The following is a 19,708-nucleotide window of genomic DNA, read 5'->3' as shown; positions in this document are numbered from 1 at the left end:
TCAAGTGTTTTTATGAGAAAATCTCAAACAGTAATTTCCATTTCCAAAGGTCGCTGTCTTCTTAAAACACGTTTTGCCGACAGCCCGTGAAGGCAGCATATGAGGTAAACGGGAGGGAGCAGAGGAAGAGCCTAGCAGCGTGGACATGTCGGACCCGGCGGCGCAGGCCTTGCAACCCCGGCTTCTCCAAGCCCAGTCTGCTGGGTCAGCTGGGTCCAGTACTGCCGCGACAGGCTCCGGGTCAGGGAATAGTGACCCAGCTAGACCGGGACTTAGCCAACAACAACGTGCAAGCCAGAAGAAAGCCCAAGTCCGAGCTTTCCCACGGGCGAAAAAGCTCGAGAAACTTGGCGTATTCTCCGCATGCAAGGTAGCTAGCTTAGCTAGCTAAAGTTCACCACAACAAAGCACTCCTCGGGTAGTATTGGGATTAATGTGTCAGTGGTAGCAAATACTAGCAGAGTCAAGGCACGGCGAACAAAAACATAAACAATAGCGTAATGACCTAACGCAGTTGTTAACTTTTGTAGCTAGCTAGCTACTGTAGCTAGACAGTCAACGGGACTCTGCTATTCACATTAACGTCAGATATCTGAAGGTGCATACGCTACTAGCTAGCTTGACTCGACTGTTTACTCATTCGTCGACGTATAAACGACAGCAGCATGCAACTGTTTCGGCTGATGTATTTGATGTTCGGCATATTTTTGCTTATTCTCAGGCTAGTGACACATGCAAGTGCAATGGATGGAAAAACCCAAATCCACCCTCAGCCACACGTATGGACCTGCAACAGCAAGCAGCCAGCCTGAGCGAGCCGTGCCGCAGCTGTGGACATGCTCTGGGTACAAACTAACCAACATCCACTGCCATACATCAGCCTTTCTCCTCATCGCAAATTAACCTGTATCCCTCGGACTTCTTGTTGTCAAATTTTGGTTGACTCTTTTATGTTCTACTTTGACTTTTGCTTGTATTTGATGCTTTGCTTACAGCGGACCATGTGTCCCATTTGGAGAACGTGTCTGAGGATGAGATTAATAGACTTTTGGGGATGGTGGTGGATGTGGAGAACCTTTTCATGTCTGTACACAAAGAGGAGGACACTGACACCAAACAGGTCTACTTCTACCTATTCAAGGTAAGCACAAGTGGTTCTCACATCACCTGACCTACCAATAACTGTGAGTCCATATGCATGATATTTTTTTTTTTTTGCATTTAACAATCTACCCTATCCCCCCTAGCTGCTGAGGAAATGCATTCTGCAGATGAGCCAGCCAGTTGTGGAGGGATCCCTTGGAAGTCCACCCTTTGAAAAGCCCAACATCGAGCAGGTGAACATGACACTAGAGGAATATCCAGGTCATTTCCTAGCAGTTAAAAGAAGCAACAGGATATGGGCATGCTTTTCATGTTTCTTGTGCTTGTGTCTGTTTTTCAATTGTTCCCAATGAAGAGAAAGTGTATGCAGCTGCCTAGAGAAAAAGCACTGCACCCAGCTATTTTCAGAGTGCTTCAACTTTTTTTTGTGGAGCCACTCTATGAGAGCTTTAATTTAGAAATCTGAACTCTTCAGAAAAGTGCTGGTGACATCACTGTAGAAAATGGAGGAGTGATTGATGGCCGTGTCTGTCTGTGCTGAGCTTGATATGTCAGATAGACACAATCATAACAAAGACAGAAAATCGCATTTGTGGGAGCAGATTGGCCGGGCAGATGCTAAATGTTGCTGATGAGTGTTGTCTCCAACGTATCGTCCTCCTTGCTCTACCGTTACAGCTGTCAGATTGAGCAGATTGAGAGCTGATTGTGCTTTTGGTGAAACATTTCTAACTAAGAGATAGGAGCCTAAATGGATAATAAAAGCAAAGGGGTGATGCTAGTCTATCATACAACTATGGTTAATGTGGTGATTTGTTTTCAAGATATTGTTGTCATAGAAACATAAAGGGGGAAAAAGGCGCCTGCAGTGCTTTTCCGAAAAAATGCCTGGTAGATACTTTTCTGCCAGAAAAAGAGATATCAACACAAACCTTTATTTACCTCTTATTTATGCCGCATCGTCACATCTCACATTCATCTTTTCATTCCTTTTCCTCCAAAGGGGGTTTTGAATTTTGTTCAGTACAAGTTCAGCCACCTGGCACCAAAGGAAAGGCAGACCATGTTTGAGCTGTCAAAGATGTTCCTCTTATGCCTGAATTACTGGAAGCTGGAGACACCGACACAGTATCGCCAGCGCACCCAGAAAGATGACGGGACAGCATACAAAGTGGACTACACTAGGTGTGTGGGTGTGTTGTGGTTAAAGAAAGCAGAATCATGTTTTTTTTTCTGTGTTAGATGCTGATATCTGTCTGTAGAATAATAATGTTTTTCCTTATGACTCCCAGGTGGCTGTGCTACTGCCATGTCCCCCAGAGTAACGACAGCCTGCCGCGCTATGAAACCACTCACGTGTTCGGCCGCAGCCTGCTCAAGTCCATCTTCACTGTGACCCGACGGCAGCTCCTGGAGAAGTTCAGAGTGGAGAAGGACAAACTGCTACCAGAGAAACGCACACTCATTCTTACACACTTTCCCAAGTAAGCACACTCTCTTGAATTAGTGTGTGTGTGTGTGTGTGTGTGTTTCGATGACAGAAAATATTTTGGCTGAAGAGCCATGGGAGCCACCTCCCTGCAGCTTGTGGTTCCTGCTTCTGATATTTTCATATCATCATAAGCAGAACGACGGAAGCAGCAGCTAAACACATTTAGCCACGTAAAAGAAAGGCCCACCCCCCAAAAAAATATCACTTATGTTGTAGGCTATATTTAAAATATTTTAGCCTGACTGAAGCCTTTATATATGTCTATGCTCTCGCTGAAGCTGCCAGATTCCATTGAGAAAATATGGGATTGCAGTTAAATCTCATGATTATTGCTCCTGATAACCTTTGCTCAGCGATCAGGCAGAACCTTGGTGCTTTATCCTCATCTTCTTGGTCTTATGAATAAACGATTCCTGCTTGCTCGAAGGCTTTTACTATTTAATTATCAAATAGAAATTCTAAGAATGTGCACAAATTATTTTGAAAGATGAAAAAACTGTTTTGGTTTTGATTGCGCAAACCACTGTTCATGATTTCGTGATACATGAATACTTGCACAACTGTAGCCATGTTTCCATCCAAAGTGATTCGAATTACTGGGAAATGCGCATTAAAAGAAATTCGAATCATGTGTGTTTCCATCAAAAGAATGGACTTTGGTGAAAACTACAAATTCGCGCGAGTTTTCTAAGTCACGCGAGATTTTCCGCGGGTTGGCATGGCAACCAGCCTGTAAACATTCCGTCGTCTTTCTGCCGGTGACACCGGCTGGACCGGCCGGTGCTTGGGTGAGGTGCATGGGCTTTTCACACAGCCTTGTGGGCACAAGTGGCCCGAGTTCGGCCGTGTTCAGCTGTCTGTCTCCCGGCTGGTTTGCGTGCTGCGCGTCTTGGCGTTTCGCGTTCGACGGAGAGTCCGCCTGTGTGGACTCGCGTGGGGCTGGGCGGGCCGGTGTTTGACCGATGTCCGAGGGCTTTTCAGCAAGCTCTGACGGTGAGAGTCCCGACAGTTCGGCGTGGTTGAGGTCTCTATTTAAATGTCAAACACCGGAAGCAGTCGGGGTGAAAGTGCGCTACGTCACACTTGATTCGCATACAGCTGTTTCCATCCCATTCGAATCAACCAAAACCCGGCCATAGCGAGCGTATTTCATTTTGTGCGAATCAGGGGATTTTAATGCGAATCACGGCGTTTCCATCATCATTTTCCGATGCGATACATCTAGATGCGCATCTAAACAGCTGATGGAAACGCACCTTGTGTTTGTTATCTGTAGGAGCAGGCATTTTTACTGACCATATATTATTTGAGAGGTTTAATTCCGTCTTTAAACAACAAACTTCAGAGATGCATATTATTTATAGGTGTGTGTGAAAATACTACAATTTATTTATTAGTGTAACTCCGCTTGCTTTGTTTTGCTCCCCTGTGATCATCACCTCCCTATCATAATTCTCTTTGAAATAACATTTTATGCTGAATGTCATCAGGTTTTTGTCCATGCTGGAGGAGGAAATCTATGGCGACAATTCACCAATCTGGGAGGCTGACTTCACCATGCCTGCCCCTGATGGCACACAGCTGGGGCATCAGACAGGTGACGGGGCTTTTCAGCCATTTAGTCACTGAACTGACCATTTTATTGGGGATGGGACCAGACAATTATATAAAACACAGCAGCTTGTGATTCAGCTTTTGGACAGTATTTGAAATAGTTGCCACAAACCGTAAGTTCTCTTTGTACTTACTGTCCTGTAAGCACACTGCTATTCTCAAGCAAGCATTAACTGTGACTTTGAAAAGAGGTCTTACAACAGAGTAGACAAAGTTAATTTATCCATTATAAATATGATCTTGGGGTGAAGAGATTAATTTATTGATCCCCAAAGAAGTGATTCCACTGTTACAGCATGCAAGAACAAAAAACATGGACTAAATCAGAGAAATTCACTTCAATAGGCTACATACATTACAATGCATTACATTTTTGCATTGTACAAATACACGTGCATAAAACAATGAGCCTAGTAGTGCAATTCCAAAAGCCAAATTGAACTAGTATTATAACATGTTACACAAGTATAGATAGGCATCTATAGTTTTTGTAATGTACATTATATAACATACAGTAGTACATACAGTATATAGGTATGGTAGTAAATAGGTATGATAGTAAATAAGCTATTCATTAAAATAAGAACCAGCTTTTGCTGATGTCACAGATCCTGCTGTTTAGCGTGTAATGAATTACCTGTACGTCGGCGTCTCTCCTTTGCAGTGATCAGTCCTGCTGCAGTGTCCGGCTCCCCCGCTCTGCCCAAGGGTTTGAGCAGCATGTCCTCTCTGGGCAGCATGGACACCGGAGCTGCAGAGCCCATCACAGGTCTGTCAGCTCTGCTTGTTTGATTGATTGTCCAATACCTCTCTACCAGTCCCTCAGTCGCCATGATGGTACCTCACAAATGTCTCATGCAGTTAGAAGATTAAATGGTAGCATGTTGTACACACACATGACTGCATACGTTTGTGGTTGATGATGGTAATACAATCTTAAATACATTGCTTTGATCTGAGTCATGCCGCTCTCTGTTCAGGAGAGAAACGTAAACTTCCGGAGGCGTTGACTCTTGAAGACGCCAAGCGGATACGTGTGATGGGAGACATTCCTATGGAGCTGGTCAATGAAGTCATGATGACGATCACTGACCCTGCTGCTATGCTGGGACCAGAGGTAAGTCTTCCAGTCTCAGGGGATTTGTTACGGTCATATTTAATTACATATGTCAAACTCACAGTTTCTGTGCTTATATCCTTAGACTAACCTGCTGACGCCAAACGCTGCCCGTGATGAGACTGCCAGGCTGGAGGAGCGGCGGGGAATTATAGAGTTCCACGTCATTGGAAATTCCCTTTCCCAGAAGTCCAACAAGAAGATTCTGATGTGGCTGGTCGGCCTGCAGAACGTCTTCTCTCATCAATTACCTCGCATGCCCAAAGAGTACATCACACGACTGGTGTTTGACCCGTGAGTAGGTGTTGTCATACCACCTGTCACCAATCGGATGTCCGGCGCTCTTCTGATGTCTACAACTTTCACAGGAAGCACAAGACCCTAGCCCTCATCAAAGATGGCCGCGTCATTGGAGGCATCTGTTTTAGGATGTTTCCCACTCAGGGCTTCACGGAGATCGTCTTCTGTGCCGTCACATCCAATGAGCAAGTTAAGGTACATAATGACCATTAATTCTGCCGAGAGTTGTGGATGTCCAAATGACTAACAATGTGCGTGTCCTTTGTTGTAGCTTCTTTAGCACCCTTTTGTTTCAGGTATGATATTGTCATAAGAGAAAATTTCTATTTATATAAGATTTAGAAGGATTCCTAGTGTGACGGTTAGATCATTTGTGAATTTGCTTGCAAATATTAGTCGGATGCCTTTAATAACATTCTCAAAAGTAGCCACGGTGCACCATACTGACTTGTTATAACAATAATGACAAGCACCAGCTTTTACTTAGTGCTTTTATTCATTTTTTATCAAGCTTTCTGCTTTAATACACAGTTTTCATCCTATGAAACCTCGCCTCTTATGCATTTAGATTGCCTGGCTCATTTATACTTTATTCTCATAAGCTTTTCTTAAACCCTCGTGTTGATGGTCGTTCCTTTAGAAAGAAACGGCTACACTATACTTTTTGCTGGTCAGCTGTTTGAGATGCCTTTAGTGAAAAAAACAAACAAAAATGTTTGACATTGTCTTTTCTCTGGTCTTTTTCATGTTAGGGCTATGGCACCCACCTGATGAATCACCTGAAGGAATACCACATCAAACACAACATCCTCTATTTCCTCACTTACGCTGACGAATACGCCATTGGCTACTTCAAGAAGCAGGTACTGCAGACATTACTTGTACATTAGCTCTGCCCCTGTCCTCTCCCTCAACCTTTTCCTCTCAGTAATTTGTTCTTTCCCCGCAGGGCTTTTCCAAAGACATCAAAGTGCCGAAGAGTCGATACCTAGGATACATCAAAGACTACGAGGGAGCGACCCTCATGGAGTGTGAGCTAAACCCGAGGATCCCTTACACCGAGCTCTCTCATATCATTAAAAGGCAGAAGGAGGTATGTGAGGGAGTGAGATCTTCTCATTTAAGACATGTGTGTTCTGCTGTGAATCTGTGTGTTCTTGACATCAACCTTAAATGTCGTAACAGATTATTAAGAAGCTGATTGAGAGGAAACAGACCCAGATCAGGAAGGTCTACCCAGGTCTTACCTGCTTCAAAGAGGGTGTACGACAGATCCCGGTGGAGAGTATTCCAGGCATACGTGAGTGTTCGGTTTGTGTTAAGTAGAAAAAAACATATTTTTAATATCTGTATTATCATATTACTTGCATGTGTTTTTTCCTTCCAGGAGAGACAGGATGGAAACCCAGTAACAAGGACAAAGGGTAAACATTTATCAGATATTATTTCAATCAATGTGTTGTTGGTTCCCTAACCTTTTCAGTGGGGCCGCCCCTTTGTCGATTAAAAAATGTATACTAGCAATAGGGAGCTCCAAAAAAAACATAAAAATAAAACATTTATTTTATATGCTAATAAAACTACACAACCTTTATTAAATAACTATAAGGAAAAACAATGAACTCTGCTCTACTTTCTGCTCTACTTCACTAAAATCAATCAATAGAATCAATTGGATTGAGACTGTAAATCCAGAAGGCCTCTTTCCATTTTCATGTTTATGTCACCCCCTATGGGTTCCAGATGATCAATACCAATAAAAAAATCCATCAAGTTAGTGGATATTGTACTCACTTGTCCACGTTTTGCAGGAAAGAGGTGAAGGATCCTGACATGTTATATAACATGTTAAAGAACCTCCTGGCCCAGATAAAGGTAAGAATCAACCGTTGAGACCAAGAGGGACACACACACACACACACACACACACAGTGTAAGTAACAGGGACTAACCAAGACTTTATCACTTCAGACTCATCCTGATGCCTGGCCCTTCATGGAACCAGTGAAAAAATCAGAGGCTCCAGATTACTACGAGATCATCCGCTTTCCTATTGGTGAGTGGGCAGCTCTGTGATTATACACCAGCTTTTTTACTCCCTGATTACATCGTTTAGTTCCTGTTAGAGGTGTTCAAATGGTATTCAGAGCATATCTATTACCTGGCTCTCAACATGGTGACGGCTGTCAACTCACATCAATTGTTCTCTTCTTCCCATTGGTTGCCACAGACCTGAAGACCATGACGGAGAGACTGAAGAATAGATACTATGTGACCAAGAAGCTTTTCATTGCCGACCTGCAACGAATCATCACCAACTGTCGGGAGTACAACCCTCCCGACAGCGAGTACTGCAAGAGTGCCAACACCTTGGAGAAGTTCTTCTACTTCAAATTAAAAGATGGAGGCCTGATCGAAAAATGAACCCGGCCACAGAATTATTCACCGATTCCGTGACAGGCGAGCGGCGACTTTCACACACCCAAGAGGACGAGGAAAGCGTTGCTGGCTACTGTCATATCTGAGTTAATAAAAGGGTATGTACGTGACTGGGATTGTTGGACAAACACCACAGTTTAGAAATATCAGATCAAGTTGAGCATTACAAAGTGTCAAAATGGCATAACCTTTCCTCTTTAAGTTATCTCTGGTCATTTTCTCTTTTCCAGCGCTCACAGTGGGTCAATACTCATATACATATTTCATTAAGTGTACCAAAGTTATAGGTCCAAGTCACAACAACGCCACACCTTCCACCATTATTTATACTGCGATTGACCTGGTTTTGTTGCATTTAATTTGTTCATTCCAATTTGCTTAAAAGTTGTCAATCAGGCAGACGTATATGTAGTGTAGAGCTCTTTCACAGAAAACTGGACCTCGGGACCTAAAGCCACGTTGCCTTCCGTTACTGACAGACACTTGAACATCCCAGCCATTTTCATGGGTAGTAAGAGAAGATACAGAAGTAAGAGAAGACCTTCAAAATAACTGGGCGCTGAAAAATGAGCAGTACTTTGAGCAATCTTGAATCGGTTGTTTGGTGAAAAATTCAAGTCGTTTAATGAAGGGCAAACATTTGCTTGCTTTATCTCCAGTATAGTATATTGAATATCTGATTATTATTTTTGACTGTTGGTCAGAAAAGAGTAAGTTATCATTGAGCAACATTATTTAACATTCTTCTAAAAGAAAATGGAAGGAGAACATTGCAGGTAACAGATGAGAGGAGTTTGTTGCAGCCCCACTCTTGAGTAGTTGGAGACACTGCGGACGATGGACAGCGCATCAAATATTTCCAGCACTTAAGAGCGAAACAAAATATTTTCCCCACCCGTTGCCTTCAAGAAAACACTGTTTTCGTGTTGACGACAATGTCGATTCTTATTTACACAGTAAATATGATGCACACTGTTTACACATCATTTTCCACTGGCAGGGTTTTATTCCAAACCATTTAGGATGAGGTCACACATGAGTTTAGCTTGTGCCATGCTTGCAGGCGTTATCGGTTCATTTGTTCTGTCGCGAGATCCGTGTCCGTCACTTCCACACACGTGCTAAGTCTATTTAGTCAAACACGGCGAGGGGAAGCTGTCCTCATATTTATCACACCACACACAAGCTGTAGTGGGTGTTTGATTTCATCGACTCACTGTTGCAGTTTTTATTTTTTACAATGACAAACGTTATGTTTGTGCAGCGGGCGGTGCTCCCTGAGACGAATGGAAGCAGCCGTCTGATGCTGGTTGAGCCTGCTTGTTGAATGTTCCATTGACTTGTGTGTGTGTGTGTGTGTGTGTGTGTGTGTGCGCGAGTGTGTGTTTATCTTGTACTTGAATCATGACTAGCTTTGAATAACTGAAGTGATGTCAGCGTTGCATTATTCAGGGTTGTCTATTGCATACTTCTCCCTCAATCTACCTATGCTGCATTTCAGATTCTCTTAAACAGGTCAGTCTGAGTGAACTTTCCACCGGTTTGAGTATGGCTACTCCTCTCCAGTTGCCGTTTACTGTAACTGTAATACTGTTCATGACAATAAAGTTTTTTTTTAATATAAACAAAGGGTGTGAAGCTGAGCCACTTGACTTGAACTGCCCTCTCAACTGGATCAATATTTCGGGATTCAGACATGACAAAATAAAGGACCTGCAAGACAACTTTGTGAAACGTGATCATGCCGCCGTATTAGATAACATGTAACAAAGTAGACAAAAATAACTCAAGCAAAGATGTATTCATATAAGAGTTCATGTGTTGAAGAATTACATTAATTCTGTATTACAGTTGTTGCATGCTAAGTGAATTTCTTGCACTCATGGATGAACTGATGGGTTTTTCGAGGTCAGAGGTCACCGCGACCTCACAAAACAGCACTTTAGGCCATAACTTAATAATTCCGTTGGCCCATATAAAATTAACCTACAATAACCATCAACAGCCATCACCCTAAGGACCTTAGCAAAGCCTTGTCACACGTTGGGATGGATTCATTAGAAAGACAGAAGATGCTAGCTAATAATTAGCTAGCATAAATGCCGGTTGTTAGCATCGCTATAAACGGTTACATGCAGTGTTTTGAAGTTACAGATGAAAGACTACATTTATAGACATAGTAATATTGGTATATAGTATGTGTTATGTATAAATGTAGAACTTTACATATATGTAATGAACCAAAGTCTTGTAAACAATGAAATGCAACTGAACTGGAAACGATACTGAATACCTGAATGATCCAGTTCTTTAAACCACAACGGGGGTTTCCAGCACCGACAGTAGGTTTTGTTTTCCTGAAGGAATGAAGAGGAAGACGCGTTCAAGGTGCATACAAAAACTCGGGACGTTTTCAACACTCGCTAAAAACATCGATGTGAGCCACTAATGCACTGTGTATATCAATAAATCAGATATACAATACATATAGACTTAGACGTGGCTTTATTTAGATAGAAAGGACTTCATCATGCAGTGAATTACACCGATATAAAACAGTTGTTGTTCCTCCAGAGCCCCCCTCAGTGGAGCCGGTTTGTCTGACGTCACAGGGGTTTTACTTTCGTTTCCCTGTCTCGGCATCACACAGCTGATCAGCAGAATGAAACCCCACCACTGACACTTAGCCGGCAGTGGACAAGGAGAAGCCGAACACGCCATACAGCTGACTGGTGAGGTAACAAAGGCTTTATGATAAACGCGACATCGATTGAGTCTCTGTGCAACTTTATTCTGACCCAGCCACACTCGATGGCGTTAATGATCAGGGTGTCACTTTTGCTCTGATCGAGTGTCACTTTTGTTCACTTTAGTTCTTTTCATTGTTATTCTGTGTGAATCTGGCCAACAGGAGCAAAGTGCAGGATGGCCGATTTTCAGCTGTATGCCTACCAGGAGGAGGTGGTTGAGAGGGCTCTCCGGCGGGAGAACATCATCATCTGGCTGCCGACGGGAGGAGGAAAGACCCGCGCTGCTGTGTATGTGGCCAAAAGACACCTGGAGACCACGCCAGGGGCCAAGGTGGTGGTCCTGGTGAACAAGGTACACGGGACGCACACAGCAGACAGCACAGAAGCATCTCAGAAGAAATAGAAAAATACCTTTATATCCAACAATACAATGTATGTTTCATGGTCTGTAGGTTCACCTTGTAGACCAACATTACACCAAAGAGTTCAAGCCTCACCTGGGCTCCAGCTACACCCTGGTGCCGATCAGTGGGGAGAGTGAGGAGAAGAACTTCTTTGGGCGAGTGGTGCAGGACTCAGACGTGGTCATCTGCACGGCTCAGATCTTGTATAATGCTCTGATGGACACGGAGGAGACCAAACATGTGGAGCTCTCGGGTAAGTGAGAGCTAGTCTTCGTAAAGTTGTGAAGGTGAATTGACGCGGGATAGGTTTTCTAACTGAGTCTCACCATCCCTAACAGATATCACTCTGCTGATAATCGACGAGTGCCACCACACCAACAAGGAATCGGTCTACAACAAGGTTATGGCGTGCTACTTGGAGAAAAAGTTGAGGGGAGAACAAGCGCTGCCACAGATCCTGGGTCTGACTGCATCCCCGGGAACAGGGGGCGCAAAGATCCTGGATATGGCTGTGGAGCATGTGCTGCAGGTCAGGGTTCAGCCATTCGCCTTGGGTTGAATGTGTTAATCATATGAGTTGGTTTGTCTTATCTCCTACAAGTCTCTTCATCATCATCTTTCTCTCCCTCTCAGATTTGTGCCAACCTGGACTCAGCCATCGTGTCAACTAAAAACTATGCCTCCGAGCTGAAGGAGAAGGTACCCAGACCCATCAAGACGTTTGACATCGTGGAGAAAAGGCTTGAAGTAAGCTATTTTCTTTTTCTAATAATTCAGTAATCCACCCTGATGTAGTGTCACCTGACCTGGGCACACAGCGATACATGGGCTTGGAGCTTCCAAACTATTTGAAAGGTGTTCTACTCACATATTTGCTGTTTTCAGGATCCATTCAAAGATCACCTGATGGGCATGATGCTGATGATCCACGAGTACATGACCCTCCCTTCAGACTTCAGAATGAGAGAGTGCGGCACGCAAGAGTACGAGGCAGATGTGGTGCTACTGGAGCAGCAAGGCAAGAACCCTTTTTACTTTTTTGTGATGGCACGGAGAACATCTGAGGCTAATTAAATGTAAATGTGTGGAGGAATCAATGCTTCCTTGATGCGAGTACATCACTTGTGTGTGTTTGGATCAGGAGTCATACAGAACAACAGGCTGCTAGCACAATGTGCCCTCCACCTCAGACAGTACAACGATGCCCTGCTCATCAATGACACCCTGCGGATGATGGACGCATATCGCTCCCTAGAGGCCTTCTACGTGAACAAGTTGACCACATCGAGAGATGGAACAGACTACTTCCTGGTGGGACTTTTCCAAGGTGGGAATCCAAAAAAAAACAACCTTTTTGTATTCATGTTAAGCTCACAATGTCCTCCATGCAAACAAACACCACCATCTCCTTCTACACAGAGAATCAGGTGGAGCTGCAGAAACTGGCAAGAGACTCTCGTTATGAGAACCCGAAGATGGGGAAACTTGAGAGCACTCTGCTGAATCAGTTTGGTCCGAGTGTGAAGTCGAGGGGGATCCTCTTCAGTAAAACCCGTAAAAGCATCCACTGCCTGCACGACTGGATCCTGAACAACAAAGCCTTACAGGAAGCTGGCATCAAGCCAGCCATCCTCACTGGGGCCGGCAACGGTGTCACGTACATGACACAGGTGCGTTCATGAAATCTACGAGCATTAAGTCATTCTGACTTGTATGTATGAATACATTTATGCTTTGTATGACTGAGTCCTTACATGATTTCCTCACAGCCCGAGCAGGCGGACACCATCCGCAATTTCCGCAAAGGGACTCTCAACCTCCTGGTGTCCACCAGCGTGGCTGAAGAAGGCCTCGACATCCCCGAGTGCAATCTGGTGCTACGCTACGGCCTGCTTACAAATGAGATCGCCCAGCAGCAGGCCAGCGGACGTGCTCGAGCGAGAGACAGCCAGTATTCGGTGGTCGCCGACGCGGGGGGGCGGGAAGTGAAACGGGAGCTCCTCAACGATAATCTGGAAGTGCTGACTGGAAAAGCCATCGCTAAGGTCCAAGACATGAGCCTCCGAGGGTTTCGCGCAAAGGTGAGAGGGCGCGGCACTTTGTGCATCTCCATCTTCTTGCTCTCACCGCTTTCGTGGTTCTGCTCATCACCTTTTTGTTCTTCTCCGTGTCCAGATAGCAGAGCTACAAACGCGGGCGGTTAAATGCAGAGAAGCTGCAGAGGGTCGCAAAATAGAGAAGAGGAGTCGCAACGCCGCTGCTAGCGTCCAGCTGCTGTGTCGAAACTGCTTCAAGTCCGTGGCCTCCGGCAGTGATATCAAACTTCTCGAAAACGCCCACTATGTCAACGTCAACCCTGACTTTGAGTGAGTTGACCTCTTTGCGCTATGAGAGTACATGCAAACGTATATAGAGTGTCCTAATCGTGCTTATCTTTGCTCCCAGGAGACACTACCTTGTCGGGGGGCAGGTGATGCTAGGAAAGAGTTTTGAGAACTGGGAGCCCGGCTGTACAATCAGTTGCATCGACTGCAAAAAGGTACACTGGACCCCTCAGCCAACTAATGTGCATTTCAAATTCAGAAAAGGGGTTTGGGTGTGATTTTCATGCTTCGCTAAATTCACAGGACTGGGGGTTTGAGATGAAGTACAAGGATATCGCCCTGCTGCCCAATCTCGCCATTAAGAACTTGGCCCTGGAGACGCCTGGCGGTAGGATGACGGTGAAGAAGTGGAAGGATGTCCCTTTCACTGTGGAGGACTTCAGCCTCGAAGAATACTGCCAAGACAACTTCCCCGACCTGTTGGACTGAGACACCAGCAGGACGGCTCTGTGTGGGTTTTTCCCTCATTCACATCTACATTTTTATCAACATTTTTAAGTTGCAGTCTTATTATGGTGGCAGTAAGCTGCTTGTTTACAGAGAGCATCATTCTATCGTAACTTATATAGAAACTCAGCTTTTTCATGAAATCACGTGTTTGCATTCATTTGTGCTGCTGGGCCACGGAGGCAGCAGTGTGCTAAAACCCATTACGCATCGTTCATGCTTGAAATTAGCATGACAGCTTTGTTTATGCCCACGGTCCCAGCTCCCTTGCATGTTTCCTCTGCTTCAGCTCAAGTCAAGCACAGACACCCAACACAGACTGCGCTGTAACATGAACTCTTACTCTCAGCTTGTCATCAGGAAGACGAAGTCCTCATGAACTCTTTTAGCGATTCTAAAATGTTTTTAATGCTCATCTAAAGTATGAATATGTGTCTGCAGTGTGCAGATATTATGTAGGTACTGATAATCAAATACATTTTTACTGTATTATATAATATAAAAAATGAATATGATGGCCAATGTAAATAAGATAAAACTAAAGTTGTAATGAAATTGAGATAAACATCCCTCTTGAAATGCCCTACAGATCTTTTGCATTTATTAACCACTAGGTGTCAGTGTTGGTTAGCCAATAAAGTGCATTTCTCTACCTTGGACCTTGCTGTAAAAAGGAGGTGGAGGAGGATGAGTGTGTAATTCTCAAGCTTTGCTGATGTATCCTTAAGCAAGGCATGTTGTCCACAAAGTGCTTTAATAGAGTGGCTCATTTGTTGTTAATACAAGATGGATGGTTACAGAAACCATATGTGTAGATATGACATCTGGAAAACTAAAGAAATGTACTCCACTGACCGGAAAGAGACAATTATATTTTTATGCCCTAATTCTGATGCAAATTTTTATTAATGTATATGTGTTTAGGTAGAAGCATTGTTTGGTTGCTTCCTGAAACCACGGTGTCTGCAAGAGCTCTTGTGTGAGCTCTCAGCTTCTGCATCACTGGATCAATAAAGGCATATGTAGTTCAGCTTGGATCATTTAACACCATCTACAAAGTCTACATACAGGAACAGATACAGCAGACTTGCAAATTATCATTTAACACACTGGCTTCAAACGTACATTTTACTGCATAATAACTTGAATCCTCACAGCTTGATTTCAGCAATCCCCGGAAGACAGATTTAGAACGAAATTGTCGAAAAGGGTCTCTGCTGAAGCTATCTGCGGCTTAATTTCCACCGCTGCGGCTATAATGAGCAGTTTCCAAAACAAACCCAGATCATGAAATTAAAGTAACTGGCGAGGAAAGCATTCATTTGCAGGCTGGCAGCTGTATTGGGTAGATTCAGTTTTGACCCACGCAGCACGTCTTGTGTATCTCTGGGACAAGACATGATTAGGTCAACCTCATCGCGTCACATGTGCCTGTAATCCTTTACAATCTGGCAGAGGGCCGGAGTCAGTAGTGCTGCCATGGATGTAATCACGCTTAAAACCAGGCTCTCTTCTAGTGTCATGCCTGATTCGGATCCAGGCAGGCGGAGAGCCGTGCACTCTGATTTACTGTGATCAGGCCCGGGCTCTGTAATCAACGCTGATTACTTCCTTTTACTTCCCAGCTCAACACCCCCTGCATCTTAATTGCAATTAGCTCTCTTCTGAAATTAAAGCAGCTTGGAGTAGTTGAGCAATGGAGGATGACATGAGTGTTGTGCAGGTGTGTGTGTGTGTGTGTATTTAGGGTATGCTGCTCACATTCATAGCAGGCCTCTTGTCATTGGTATGGAGGCCATACAACGCTATCTCATGTCCCATGTAATGAACTCTTGGTTTGGTGGGATGAAGCACGTCTGGCAGCTGAGAGACTGACATCATGTAGGATCTTATTAATCTACAGTCACATTGTCTGGAATATCAAAGACTATATGCTGAATCAGACATGTTTTTGTCAGATTCCAAACAAGATGGAGCTTTCTGCATGTTTTGTTTCTTTGGGGACACGTTTCAACAAAACTAAAGCAATGGAAACTTAAGACACTCATTGTGTTTGTGATGATACAGATAGATAGATAGATAATGTTGAGTACTTTTAATATATTTTGGGTTAAGGTTGTTGGTTTGACAAAAAAAAAAAATATTAATTAAAAATCAAAATGGGCATTTTCTTTATTTTCTGACATTTTAGAAACTAAACTAAACTAATTATTATTATTATATTATTATTATTATCATTATTATTATTATCATTATTATTATATTATTATTATTATTATATTATTATTATTATTATTATTATTATTATTATTATTATTATTATTATTATTATTATTATTAGTAGTAGTAGTAGTAGTAGTAGTATAATTATGCAGACTTGGTGACCTGAGGACCTGTGTTGGTCTACAAGTATGAGGGCAGCAGAGACCTTTTCACAATAAAACAGGATGTTTGGTGCGCATCTACCTCAAAACAAACGGAGCACATCAGCGCTGCTGCCCGAAGCGGCGCAGCGCAGCGCGGCGCGGCGTGATGCTGGTGAGTGTTTCCAAGTGAAACCCGCACGTTTCGTCGCGTAACGTTAAAACAGCTGGCTTCCATTCCTAAACCACTCTGCTGCTCTTCGTTTCCCTTCTTGTTAATACATAGCAACATGAGAGGAGTCCCATCATGCTCTTGGGCTGAATGAGTGTGAGTTGTGTCGCTCTGCCACAGGTGTGTGTGTGTGTGTGTGTTGTGAGGTTTCATGTTGTGTGTTGAACTTCAGTCGTTTAACTCTCGTCTGCCTGAAACAGAAAGTGGTGGTTTAGTGGCTCACACTCATGGAAACCTTATTTGTTTGTCGGCCATTGTTGTATTTCGATGACATGTGACTGTAGTGCCTTTAGTTGCTTCCTCCTCTGTTGCATTTGAAAGATGTTTAGAGGTGGAAATAACAGCAAAGTCAGTAAACTCAAGTAAAGTGACACCCCCATGACCTTTTATTACTACGGTAAATGGGTTCTAATGGGCCCCGGGGTCCACTGTTGTGACGGGTCCTTCTAACCACACAGACATACGTTGTTTGCATATAAAACATTCTACACATCTATTCTCTCCATAATAGTGTAACATCCAGAAGGCATCGGCCCCCGATGAGGCATTCACGCTTAGTGTTTAATATGCTGGTGCCTTATTTCCTAGTAGACACACCAGAGTGTCTGTTCATATGACGTTGTCCGGGTGTGTCATTTCAACCCCAAACACTATTTTGAGCAGATGCATGGAAGCATTGTTTTCAATGCAGAGGTTCATTTTGTCAGAGATTTGTCCAGTTTTGCATGTTTTGTGTTTATTTGGATTTGCGGCTTTTTTTAAATAAGGAAGAGTTTTAACACACTGCCAACAGCTGCTTCTTGCTTGTGTAGTCGACACACACACACACACACACACACACACACACACACACACACACACACACACACACACACACACACACACATTGACAGACACAAACACCTCGTGGAGTACAGTGAGCGGTCACCGGGAGGGCGTTTCCTCGGGGGCTGCTCTGCTTGTCAACCAGCTGCTGGTGCCGTCTAAGAGCTTGTCGGTCTCCTTGTCAAAGCGTTCGGACTTCACACGCTCCTCTCTCGTGGCAACAGCGGTGGATCAGGTTGCTTTCAGTGACAAGATAGCTGATGACATTGGCGTGGTCCTGCTGCATGTTGTTCTGTGTGGATCCTCCCGTTGGTTCAAAGTGGTTACCAAGCATGTGCGGATGGACATGGCGCCTCACAGGAAGCGTGGGTATCCATGACATCTCCGCTCTGTAATGACCTCTTTTGATGGCAGGCGTGCCTTGCCTGCCATCAAAAAGCTCTCTGGAGAATTCAAGATGCAGAGTATTTTAATTTCACACACAGGCATTCCTGTCTGCGCTTTAATTTCACGCTGCATTCCCTTTCATCGCCCAGAAGCAGGAAAAACATGTTTAGTGTGTATTTTTGGGGCAACATGAAAGCAATCGAAGTGCGCAAAGGGGGCATCTTAGTTGCTGCACATCTCCTTTGATTGAGGGTGTCGCTGTCTGAAGTGGACTGGAAGCAGAGTGGAGAGTTCCCCCAGCCTATTTCATGCTTTATTATAGAGCAGATAAAAGAGATGCTTGTCTCTGCTGTCTGCCTCTTTGTGGCCGGGCTTTAGTCTGCTCCGTCTCGTCCCTTTCTTCTGTCTTTCTTTTGACGGAATTGCCTTGTCGATTTATTATTCTAGAAACTCCAGCATGAACTCCCAATAAGTTCCTCATCAGGCTCTTTGACTCCCCCGCACATTGTTCAGCTGCTTCACCGGCAAAAAGAAGAAGAAAAGAATTCCCTCTAAAACCCCCAAAACAAGTGCAGCTCACTCTGTTTTAGTCCATAAACCATTGTGACATATCAGCAGTACAAATATTAGTTTTCACATGAAAACGTCTGGGAGAAGTCGACATTGTGAGTCATGATCTTAATTAATCATAGTGCTTGCAATGTTTATTGTGTGTGTTTGTCTGTTTTGGTGCGCGTTGTTGGTTTGGACGAAAATAAATGTGCCTTTCTGTCCGCCTTCGTCTCTGCCGTTGACTGCAGTTTGTGTCACTTTAATCCCTGGTATTAATCCATGTTGAGTCACTCAGGCTCGAGGGGATTATTGTAGACTCGTATGACGGCCCACTGTTTTTTATTTACTCTTCTCCACGCCGCTCTCTACGATCTCTGGAGGACGATTGCCGACTTGTCTGCATGTATGTGTGATGGTTAACTGAATACATTCAATTAAATTCAAATGAACTCAAATGTATTTCACATTGAGCAAGATGGTACTGGTGCAATAATGCCAGAAGATAATTACTCAATCTTTTGGTCGGACAAAACAACATTTTAGAGACCCAATTCAGTAATCGTTAGTTGCCTACTTTAATAATCGATTACGCCATTAAGTAATTCACCAATTAAAATACTGACAGCTTCTCAAATATGAGCATTTTCTGCTTTCTCTGATTGTAAACTGGATATGGTTTTAGTTTCGGACCGATGGTTGAACAATAAACTATTTGAAAACGTTACTTTGGGTTCTAGAAACTTGTGATGGTTCCCCGTTTAAATGTTACAGCCTACAATCTTACTTTTTAGAGAAGGACCGGTCTACGGTCCACGCTGCGACTATATATAAGGGCTAAAAGTGTAACTGCGTATTGAGTTGCTTGTGTGAGAGACAGCTGGAAGAGTACTTGTTCTCAAGGCAATGCTTTTCATTGGCTGAAACAACTGCACACACAAGAAGAACCCAAAAGCATAAATAGGCTCTTCCCGAGGTCGGAGGTGAGGTATGGACGTACCAGATCCGTTATTTCTAATACCAACATCAGAAAATAGAAGAAGATAGATGACTAAAGCAGAACATGAGGTATCCGACAGAAAGAGAGAAATAATAAGGAAATATGTTGATTATAGAAGGAAAGCCTTCAGATAGGGAGGAACGTGGGAGGATGAATTAGAGAGGAGGAATATGTCCTGAAGGGGGAATATTTCCGTATTCAAGTGAAGCCATTCATCATCCGTAACCTTGCCAGGACACAAGACAGATGACCAGAGATGTGATGTAAACAGAGAGAGACAACGGTCTCACAGGGCCCGTTG

The 19,708-nt window shown here is 43.7% G+C and overlaps 2 protein-coding genes across 3 annotated transcripts; both read left to right on the top strand.

Annotated features, from left to right (window-relative positions):
* Positions 1-87: 87 nt before the first annotated feature.
* kat2a (K(lysine) acetyltransferase 2A) lies at positions 88-9,691 on the top strand. Its single transcript, XM_084038113.1, has 18 exons — positions 88-370; positions 722-845; positions 996-1,141; positions 1,248-1,337; positions 2,108-2,289; positions 2,397-2,588; positions 4,087-4,193; positions 4,875-4,979; positions 5,191-5,327; positions 5,413-5,621; positions 5,696-5,822; positions 6,380-6,490; positions 6,577-6,720; positions 6,813-6,927; positions 7,015-7,051; positions 7,439-7,502; positions 7,599-7,683; positions 7,858-9,691. Exons 1-18 carry the CDS (start codon positions 146-148, stop codon positions 8,049-8,051), a joined length of 2,394 nt encoding a protein of 797 aa, XP_083894239.1. The 5' UTR covers positions 88-145; the 3' UTR covers positions 8,052-9,691.
* Positions 9,692-10,703: 1,012 nt separating this feature from the next.
* On the top strand, positions 10,704-15,081 carry dhx58 (DEXH (Asp-Glu-X-His) box polypeptide 58). Of its 2 annotated transcripts, none has more exons than XM_084037000.1 (12): positions 10,704-10,798; positions 10,978-11,168; positions 11,269-11,473; positions 11,559-11,749; positions 11,854-11,967; positions 12,106-12,238; positions 12,362-12,547; positions 12,640-12,890; positions 12,990-13,301; positions 13,396-13,586; positions 13,666-13,759; positions 13,848-15,081. In XM_084037000.1, exons 2-12 carry the CDS (start codon positions 10,992-10,994, stop codon positions 14,031-14,033), a joined length of 2,040 nt encoding a protein of 679 aa, XP_083893126.1. In that variant the 5' UTR covers positions 10,704-10,798; positions 10,978-10,991; the 3' UTR covers positions 14,034-15,081. The 2 variants fall into 2 exon arrangements, with proteins under 2 accessions (XP_083893126.1, XP_083893125.1); XM_084036999.1 differs by having other exon boundaries at positions 10,710-10,803.
* The last annotated feature ends 4,627 nt before the right edge of the window (positions 15,082-19,708 follow it).

This window comes from Eutrigla gurnardus, assembly GCF_963514095.1.
Source record: "Eutrigla gurnardus genome assembly, chromosome: 20".
In the NCBI taxonomy this organism is placed as follows: domain Eukaryota; kingdom Metazoa; phylum Chordata; class Actinopteri; order Perciformes; family Triglidae; genus Eutrigla; species Eutrigla gurnardus.
Note: the sequence above shows the minus strand (reverse complement) of the source record. Positions and strands in the feature narration are given on the sequence as shown.